Source organism: Triticum urartu, chromosome 2A, assembly GCF_056163025.1.
Source record: "Triticum urartu cultivar PI428250 chromosome 2A, HENAU_Tu73, whole genome shotgun sequence".
Lineage (NCBI taxonomy): Eukaryota > Viridiplantae > Streptophyta > Magnoliopsida > Poales > Poaceae > Triticum > Triticum urartu.
In genome coordinates this window covers 10116309-10126630 of record NC_141874.1, presented here as the reverse complement: position 1 = coordinate 10126630, position 10322 = coordinate 10116309, and the positions used below count along the sequence as shown (strand labels likewise).

General features: G+C 41.6%; 1 protein-coding gene across 1 annotated transcript; it reads right to left on the bottom strand.

The window, feature by feature from the left end:
• Window positions 1–1494: 1494 nt before the first annotated feature.
• Window positions 1495–9185, bottom strand: LOC125535039 (putative apyrase 3). Its single transcript, XM_048698101.2, has 9 exons — window positions 8862–9185; window positions 8628–8756; window positions 8448–8504; window positions 8219–8311; window positions 7908–8104; window positions 2774–2865; window positions 2459–2673; window positions 2179–2368; window positions 1495–2042 (listed from the first exon to the last, which is right to left on the bottom strand). Exons 1-9 carry the CDS (start codon window positions 9099–9101, stop codon window positions 1912–1914), a joined length of 1344 nt encoding a protein of 447 aa, XP_048554058.1. The 5' UTR covers window positions 9102–9185; the 3' UTR covers window positions 1495–1911.
• Between the last annotated feature and the right edge of the window lie 1137 nt (window positions 9186–10322).

Below are 10322 nucleotides of genomic sequence, written 5' to 3'. Positions count from 1 at the left end.
TTGTAGTTTACCGATCACATATCTGAGTGCTTTGGGTTTTCTTTCCTTACTTATGCATAGCTTTGATCTTATATGATTTTGCTATTGGATGGCATGTTTATTATGTTTGTATCCCTTGATGCTTCATTTTAAACTAATAAAAGTCCATTCTTTGTTGATAAAAATATTTGAGATCTGTAATAGCTAAGAAAATTGAGATCCTAGTTATGCAGGTTACTGGTTTATAACGTGGGCTTCCAGTGCAAAACTAATTGAAGTTTAATATAACACACGGGGTTAGAATAAACGAACTAATTGAAGTGCTCGACGCCTTAGCACGCCTGCTTAACTTAATTAGTTCTTCGTGTCCAACCTCAATCTCCTCTACCTCATGGGCAAGGCAAACACACTTGAAGTCTTCATATGCCATTGGCAGTCTCCTCTCCACCGTTGATTCATCGTCCATTGTCAGCGGCTGCATTGTTGAGTCATCGATTGGGAAACTTCTTGGTCTGCTCCTTGAAATCGTCGTCTGCCGATGGCGGCTGCATTGTTCGGTCAGAGCATTTACAGACGGTTTGCCAAACCCTTTCTATATACGTCTGGGCGGACAGCCTGGTAAAAAAAGAAATCTGACCAGACGGATCCCTCATACAGGTATCAAATGTCCGGGTTGACCGGCACCCTCATATCTAGGTACGCCCGAGCACGTTCGCTACGTCGGTTCCGGCCCATATTGGCGCACCCCAACCTCACATATATTCGTTCTCATCCGTTCTCCGGACCAAACCCTAGCCACTATACTCCACTCTGTCCCCAAGCTTTCATCTAGCGATCTACGACCTTCTCCGACATGGTGGGTCGCAGATCAGAGTCCTCGGTCACCATACCTATGGACTAGGAGCTCATCCCAAGCAGGCCCGAGGAGAAGATGGTCGTACGAGTTGTGCTCCACCCGCACCTGTAAGGAGAATGCCATACAGCGGTCAGACTCGATCAGGCGGAAATCTATAGCGTCCGTACAAATGGCACTTGGATCCGGCACGAGGCGCGTCGCTGCTGCCTTGTTGAAGGTGGTGTGGTCCATCTGGCGTTCAAAAGCCATGGTGGAAGCATAGCCCCTTCGTTGGTAAATGCCCTTGGTGGCCTGTCCGTTGAGGTTATGGCGTGATGTACCTGTCGTGCGAGGCAGAGGGCGCGGGAGGCCATGGCAGGAGCAGAGCCAGGACGTGGGCATGAGGCGTGTGAAGATGACAATGATTGTACATCTGATGTTTTTTTAAGATAAAGGTTCAAAACATAGCAATATATTTTTGGCAATACACATATGTTCTTCATTCCTATTAGTTTATAACTCACGTTTTACCATTTTCTTGACAATATTCCGAGTAGTGTAAGAAATAAATGTGTATTTTCCTTTTACCATTTTGGCGGACAAGGACCTGAAATTATCTGAACCTGGCTAAAGGAGTTCTGCTTATCTTGTATCTCGCGTTTTAGAAAGAACAAACTGAATCAGGGGGAGTCCAGTCACAGATATTATCACATAAAACAATGTTGATCCATGGATGATATAAAACAATAAGCAACCATTGGCTGGTTGGCTAGGAATTAGGAGAGTGGTTGTGGTACCGGTCCACTAGGCCAAATCCCTATCTAAGACCACATGTATGTCCTATATAGCTGGTCATTTTTCCAGTGTAGGCAGCATTTCTATTGACAACGAGATGTTTATGGTGACTTCATCAATCATCATGATTCTAGTTTTGGGTAAACATTATATGAGTGTACTGTGTGAATGTCTACCCCATTTACTCAATATGTCTCAAAGGAAAAGAATAAGTAAAAATAAACTAGAATTGGGGATGGCGTCCATGCATTCATCTTATTGTGTGGGCATGAGCACCTTATTGCGAGGTACTAGCAATATAATCATGCGTCATGGAGCCGCTTGGTGGGTGACACAGCCTCTATAGCTTCTCCGAGGGGCCACTTGGCTTCGATGAAGTATTCTCCGTGCTTCACCTTCTCCACCACTGTGATCTCCTTGGTTGGCTCCAAACCTGCACTCACCATATGATTCATATCAGCTAAACCAGGTCTAACTGGTTATCATCACATTGCCAGAAAACACTAGCAACCACGCGCTAAAAATCCATCACCGGCAAAGACTGAAGACTACTATATGTAGCTACTTACCGAACCCATCCACAAGCAAGGAGTACTGGTAGACGAGGTCCATGCAAAGGTAGGGCACGTCGGTGGCTCGGGCCTTTGGGTATGCCGCCTTTGCTTCCTCCAGGCTCAGCGTGCAAATCTTCTCGGCAGCGGCCCTGTACGCTGCAGGGGTGGTCTTCCCACTGGTAGCCTCACTGTCGATTAATCCAACCTGTCTCAGCCAAAAAGAGAGACACAAATACAACAGTTTATTAATTATTCTCACAAAGATGTTTTGAAATTAAATTAGCCAGTGGCTCACCCTTGATGCCATGTAGTAGAAACTGGAGGCGGCATAGAGATCAGCCTGGCCAGCACCGCCGCCGCCGTTCCACACGCCATTGAAGGTGCAGTTCTTCGCTTCACAGGGTGCACTCAACTTTAGTGCCTTGGTCACATCATCTTTGCACTTGTCATATGCTGCTCCTGTTGGCGATGCAATGGCGTCGTACTTATCTCCGTTGTAGGTGTATTTACCTTCAAAGATAAATATTTATATATCAGATGGAGCTATCCTTGATTACGAACTTACTCAACCAAAGTAGGAAGGTGTTCATGCATGTGTAATTTAAATTACCAATGAATCCACGCAGCATGCAGTAGCTGAATGGTCCATTCTTTGCCTTGAAAATCTCTCCTCGAGCAGCCATTGCGCCGTAGTACAAGTAGCTGAAATGGAAACACCATTAAATTTTCCATTAGCACAAATAAGTTATTGATGAATCTAGTAGCGTAAATTCAAGTAGTCAAATAATGCAAGCAAAGTACCCCCTCTATGTCAAATTATAGTGCATATAAGATTTTTCATAACTCAAAGTTTATAGTGTTTGATATAAGTTTATGAAAAAAGTATGAACATTAATGAAAACATTGTTTATTTATCATTCTTACTTGTGTGGCTACATAGAGCTTCTGGCTACCTTTTAACTGCATCCAGTCATTTGTTTTATATTTTCATTAGCTTCACAATTTTTCACAAATTTTTTTCTAATTTGAATTGTACTATATTTTATCGAAATATGTATTTGGCAACCCTGTGACAGATTGCAAAAATGCCACACCACCTGGAAGCCATCCATTTCAAATCCGACGCACGAGATGGATGCCATCGGTTTTTTGATCGTACGGTCGCGATCTCGCCACTGGGTTGCTGGAAAGGGAGAAGATGGAGTAGAGACATATTTACGCATGCATGCCACCGTGAAGTGAACGCGTACCGATTCGTTCGACCAAAGTGAAGCGGTTCCTTTCCTCTCTCACCATGCCGCGATAAGATGGAACTCCTATTCGCCGCGGTCGTCAATACATTGTATTCCTCCACCTCGATCCCATAGCTCGTCCTCAATCTCACTGCCGTCCGGGCCGGTTGTCCCTGTAGACTTCTCCATCAACGCCCAGTCATTCGACTTCGATCTCAACTCCGCCGCTCGTCTTCGACCTCACAGCCACTCCGCTCGTACACCGCCGGCTTGGCCGCTTTCCCCGTCTGAGCTGACCTCCGAGATCATCGCTGTTCTGGTTCCCATCTATGCTCGTCCCTGTTTTGCTTGTTCCTTTTGAGGTGAGCGAGGAAACTCCTCCTTGTAAACACGTCCGAGCTCGTCCTTGCCATGCTCGTCCCACACAATAGCAGCATTCGTCTGAAGGTGCAGGTGTGGAAGCTAGACAGCACCTTCATGGACTGATAGGTCCGGGTGCCGGCTGCAACCCTCCATTACATCAACCGTAAGGTATAAATTCTAGGTAAGATCTGAATTCTAGGTAGGTGAGTTTTCTGGATTTTGTTGTGCTAGCAAAGTAACTAATTCTAGGTGGGTGCTTTTCTGAATTCTGATGTACTAGCAGAGTAGCTAGTAGAGAATAAGCCGCCTGAGTGTGTTGGATCCCGGTGTGCAAAAATGATTGATATATATGCACAGATGTAGCACATGTATCAGTGGCATAACCACATTATTATGATGTATTGCTAATATGCCTTGACAGAACAGAACATAATCAAGATTATTTGTCGTTGTTCTTTTTCCAAAATTTTATAGTTTCGTCTAATTGAGTATGATTTCTTCTCCACATCTGGTTCAGCCATGAGCCATTCATACGATACTTGACAGTTTTGATTGTCTTCGACGCGCACATGATTAGCCTATAGTTTATATGGTGGGTTATATGTATGTTGTGAACAAGAAACTAAAAGTCCAAGCTCTATTCTGGATGTGACCTTCTTAGACCATCCTGCTGCTAGTTCAAGGAACCATATAATGCTGCCTCGTGAGATTTTTCATCTAGTACATATGCAGAAACTCCATTAGCCTTCTATAAAGTAACATGCTCACATCAGAATGTTTGTTGTGAGAGTACTTGACCTGGGTTAGCATCTTAGCATGACATTCTAAACAAGCAAAATTACATTTTATTTCATTTCTGCTTGACGTGTCATGAACATATGTTGCCCATATTAACCATATCCATATTCTATTTCTATTTGTTGAAAAAATAACCAGGGTAACTTTTGTGTAAATAACACGGTAATATGTGCATTGCAAACCTGTAATGTAGGTGCAAACACCGGGATATTTTTAGACCCGAAGAAAAAGTTATTGAAAACATACCCATTGTAAATTCTTTGTAAGTAGTATGGTATATATGCACCATATACCTGATAATTTACGTATAAACACCGTAGTAACTATGACCATGAGAGGATTGTTGAAAATATACCCCGGTAATTTTGTGTAAATAGCATGATAATATAGGCACCACAGACGTGATAACCTACGTACGAACATCATGTTAACTTTGACCATGGGAAAGAAAATTATTGAAAAGATACATCTCGTAAATTAAGTGTAAATAGCATGATAATATACGCACCGCAGACCTAATAACTTAGATGATAACATCAGGGAAATTTGAACCCGAGTAGAAAAATTGTTGAAACATAGCTCCCTAAATTTAAATGAAAATAGCGGTAATATACGAACCGCATACCCAATAACTTGTGCAGTAACTTTGACCAACGAGGGGAAAAGGTTGTTGAAAACTATACCGCGACAACTTACGTGAAAATAGCACGGTAATGTATGAACTGCATACCCGATAACTTACGTAAAAGCTGCGTAGTAACTTTGACCAAGGGGAAAATAGTTGTTTAAAACATACCCCAATAACTTATGTGAAAATAGCACGGTAATGTATGACCCGCATACCTAATAATATACGTAGAAAATAGCATATCGTTTTTCTTCTACTAAAAAAGGTACAGTAGTACCTTATGTTCCTCTATTCTATAGAAAGGATGATCTTTGTTGGCCTTGTTCTGCTGAATTTTGCATCGCTGCTACAAAGAAACTGATTGGTTTTGTTTTTGAAGGCATAAGAAATGAGAGTTTTGTTTAGTTGTATATGATGTTACAATTGTTGCTCGTTTGGTAACTACTGATGAAATGAGAGCATTTTAGCAATACATTTTTGTTGCTAACAACAAATGAAAAATATTGGTGACTTTTGTTAGTATCGGACGATAACTTTTGACCCCAACAAAAGGTTGATAACTTTGAAAAAAGTTCAGATTTTCATGTCCTGGTGTAAACACCATGGTAATTTACATGTCGCATGTGCAGTAAGTTAGATACCGCACGAGCGGTAACTTACATCGCCCATGCCTGATTACCTTTTGGACTTAGATTTTTTTTACTAAAACATATCCGGTAACTATTATGTTTATAAAATGATATTTTATGCACCACACGCCTCATAAATTACGTGCAACAACATGGTAAGTTTTACCGGGGGAAAACACCCCCGAAAACTTACGTGAAAATAGCATGATAATATACAAACTACATACTCGATAATTTACATACAAACAGCGCGGTAACTTTGACTAAGGGAAATTTGTTGAAAAACATAACCCTGATAATTTATGTGAAAATAACACCGTAATACACGAATCGCATACCCGATAACTTGCATACAGACACTGCGTTAATTTTGACCAAGGAGGAAAAGAAGTTGTCGAAAACATACCTCAATAATTTATGTGAAAATAGAATGCTAACATACGAACAACATCCCTGATAACTTACATCCAAACATTGCGGTAATTTTTTTACCAAAAAGAGGAAATATTGTTCAAAAACATATGCCAGTAACTTATGTGAAAATAATATAGTAATATACGAACCACATGTCTAATAACTGATAATATATGAAATCCATACCTGATAACATAAGTACAGACACCACGGTAATTTTTTGGTAAGGCTATCAGTTTGGATTTTCAATGATCACAATCTTTTATTTTTGTTCAATCTTGTCTCAGGAAGATACAAGTAGCATTTACATTGTGTCTAATCACTAAAGTTTGCTAGCTCAGCTGGAAATTTCATCCAATTTAGCATGGGAGGGTCTGGGTTTGATCCTCTGATGTCCCATTTTTTGTCTACTTTTTAACTGCCAACGGCCCAGAAAATCGGGAGGGGGTTCGTTCCAGAGGTGCGGGGTCGAAGGGAGGGGTTCGTTCGAAAGAAAATCGAGAGGGGTGGGATCGAAGGGAGGGGTTCCTGAGGCGGGATGCCCCAAAAAATCAGGAGGGGTCCTCTCGAGAGAGGAGGGGGTCGAGGCAGGATCGAAGGGAGGGGATGGTATGGTACTTTTGCAATCTGTCACACGGTTGCCAGTTATGACAGTCCATATTTTATTGGTCGACATAACATGATTGAAATAGCCTATTTCCTGTTTTTTTTTCTATTCTAGCCCGAGAGAATTCTAAAACTTTTCTGTTTATTGCATTAGCCTATATGCCTTGCATAGGTGCAAGACCGTCAACCCCTACTCCGAAACCATTTTGCTTTGGTGTGGAACTTTATAATATACCACACATCTTCCACTGGTATGCATAATATATATTTTCCTTTAAATGAGTATGCATAATACTTTCTCCGTCCCAAAATAAGTGACTCAGCTTTGCACTGATTTTAAAGTTAGTGCAAAGTTGAGTCACCCATTTTGGGAAAGATGGAGTACATGTTATTAGTTCTGATTCTGGTTTTGCACTATCTGTACTCACTATCTATCATTATTAGTGATTTAATACACCTATAACTGGTTTTACATATTCCTGCAAAAGGAGTAATAGTTGGTTCTACACATTTTTACACCTCTCTATTTAAAAAAAAGATATCTGCTTAAAATACGGATCTATCTTGTATTTAGATTTCCCAACCAAATATAAGGATGATCAATCTTGTTTGATTCCAGATCTTATGGATGAAATGAAAGTTTAACTTTGTATATTCTTCTCATGCTGTTTGCCCCACTAGTATTTATCACACGTCTATTGTTATTAAACTGAGTACCTGCAACACATTTTTGCACCTCTCTATTCTAAAATAGATATCTGCTTAAAATCAGGATCTATCTTGTATTTAGATTTCCCAACCAAATATACTGTAAGGACGATCAATCTTGTTTGATTCCAGATCTTCTGGATCAAATGAAAGGTTGACTTTGTATATTCCTCACATGCCGCTTGCCCCACTAGTATTTATCACACATATATTGTTTTTAAACTGAGTGCCTGCAACCCTTTTTAATTAAAAATTCACCATTGATCAAGGCATCAATTAATTTGGGGAGCTACCATAGGGCCTTGTAACATTTAATCTCGATGTAAATAAAATAAGCAATGATATTCTGAGGGTCCAACGAGTAACCTGTGAGCATAGACATTGTAATCTCTTCCTTTGAGATACTCTTTGGTAACATACGGATCCTTAACCACAGGAGCGGCAGCAGCAGCATCTGCAGAAATGGCATATGCCATTTGCACGGATCCGCCTCCAAGGTCAATCACACCTACTGTATTGGCGTACTCTCCTCCCAATTTATCCAACAGATAGTTTAGAGCAACCTACAATTTGCAACATTTATTTATTTTTCTAGCATATGCTATTAATTTGTGTGAATTAATACAGAGTACTGTATGTAATACTAATATATGAATGTCATGTACAGTAGTATATACCCATAAGTAAGATCCTTCCTGAGATCCCTCGAGCACATTGATCCAACTAGGATTGTACTGAAACTTGCTCTTGGTGTGGACAACACTCCTGACCTGTATTTTAGGAATCGGTTATGTTTTAGATTTTAGCAAGTCCATTTTAAATTTTGACAGCTGTTAAAACGAGACTAGGAAAAATAATCAAAATATACAGTTAGCCTCTAATTAAGTGATCAAAATAATTATTTACCGCTTCAAGAATTTGCTCCGCCTGCTCGTCTCCTATGAGTCTAAGTCCAGCGGTCGCCTGCACATTATTTCAATTTTGTTGGCCAAGAGGAGAAAGCAATACAAGTTCTCCCTCTGATTTTTTACTTCACATATTAGCTTTGTCTTAAAGTTAAACTTGGAATTGAATGGAGGGACGAACCCCAAGTTTAATGGGTGTTCTCTTCATGAGTGACCGAGGCACAGCGGTGTTGGCCTTCTCAAGCAGAGGCATGATGGAGTTGGCAGCGTCCTGTGGCCGTCCGGCGTACGAGCTCAGTCCCGGATTCACCTGCGCCAACAAATTACGGGATAATTAAGGCAATAAGAACATACTAGTGTAGATGAACACATGAACGGCTGACTGGATGTGCAATTGTGCGTAATGTATACATACCGTGGCGAAGACCTCAATGTCGTCGCCAACGTCGACGAGCTCCATCCTCTTGTCGAACCTGAAGACGTGGACGCGGGTGCCAGTGCTGCCGGCATCCATGATCACCGCGTACTTCCCCGGTGCTGGCCGTGCCTCCACAGCCGCGCCGGCCTTCCGGCCAAGCACGATGTCATTAGACGCCGACGAAGAGGCCAGGAGGAGGAGGAGGACAAGTGAGTGGATGCCCAGGGCGTGAGCCATCGCGACTGAGCTGCTGCACCCGTAGCTAGGTAGCTAGCCAGTGCAACTGCTGCTACTCAAGCTCAAGTGGTGTACTCTTGAGTTGGGAGGGTAGGGTTTAAAAAGGGAAGGGTATGGGAGAGATCTAGGGGAGGCAGCATTTCATTAGTTAAGCAGTTTTCAATCCATGCGTAACACGCTCCATGTGCAAATATTCTGACGGGGCGCCACTTGGCCGTGCGCGATCTCTCCTCGACTGTCGGTATCTTCCTCCCTCCCTCTTATGAATGATATCACAAGAGATATGCACCACTATGTTAGGAATAGAGCTATACTGTGAAGAGTAGTAGTATTACTGAGTTACTGTGTTTGAGAATTGCTAACGGAGCTCGAGCTCCATGGAGCCTGAAATTTGAAAAATTCAGAATCAAAATTTAGGCCTAAAAAAATTCTGGAAAAAAGTACACATATGCCTATAGAGTTGAACTACTTGTCTATAATGTTTCATGGCAAAAAGTATTTTTGTGCAAGCTACACAAAAATAACAAAATCTTGTATTTCTAATACTTGTATGATTCACTATAAAAGTGCATGATTTTGTTTTTCTGTACAGCCCACATCAAAATGTATTTCGTAACAAAATGTTAGTCACATCTAGTATGGTAAGTACTTATGCATTTATTTTCAGAATTGTTGCAACTTTCGCAGTTGATTATTGGATTTTTGAAAAGTTTATGCTCCGTGAAGCCCGAGAGCGGCGAGAGCCAAAAGGCCTCGCTCGTATGCTCTCTTATCCACCAAATCTTTCTCTCTTATTGTTATGTCCACTTGACAGCACGCTGTCAGTGGGATGCACGTACGTACAATTATGTTATGTATTATAGTATAAAACTACTGCTATCCTGCAAATGGTGCCCCTGCACATGTGGTATGATGCGATGTGGACGGCTTGGGAGTTGCTACTCCTGCATTTAGAAAGTTAGTCTCTCTGCTTTTGTCTGATTCGAAGAATCAAAAGATTGTTGACCCAGATCCAATCTTGCTAGTGGCCGGCTTACGGTGTTTGAAGTACCGCGCAGTGAGACGAAAGGAAGGGGAGATAGATAGGCACACCTCCGAGAGGTAGAGAGACTGCCGGCCAAATATACGGAGGAAGCAACATCCCTTTGTGGGAGCTCTGGCCCGCGAGTAGGAAGGTCGTGGGGCTTCTGAGGCCATGCGCAACAGGCACAGTACTTTTTA

Excerpts from the sequence above, each read along its gene's own strand:
- LOC125535039 (XM_048698101.2), bottom strand. The coding sequence starts at position 9,101 with ATGGCTCACGCCCTGGGCATCCACTCACTTGTCCTCCTCCTCCTCCTG. Across the intron at positions 8,757-8,861 it reads ACATTGAGGTCTTCGCCACG|GTGAATCCGGGACTGAGCTC; the intron begins GTATGTATACAT and ends TTGTTGGCGCAG. Across the intron at positions 2,866-7,907 it reads TACAATGTCTATGCTCACAG|CTACTTGTACTACGGCGCAA; the intron begins GTTACTCGTTGG and ends TTTCCATTTCAG.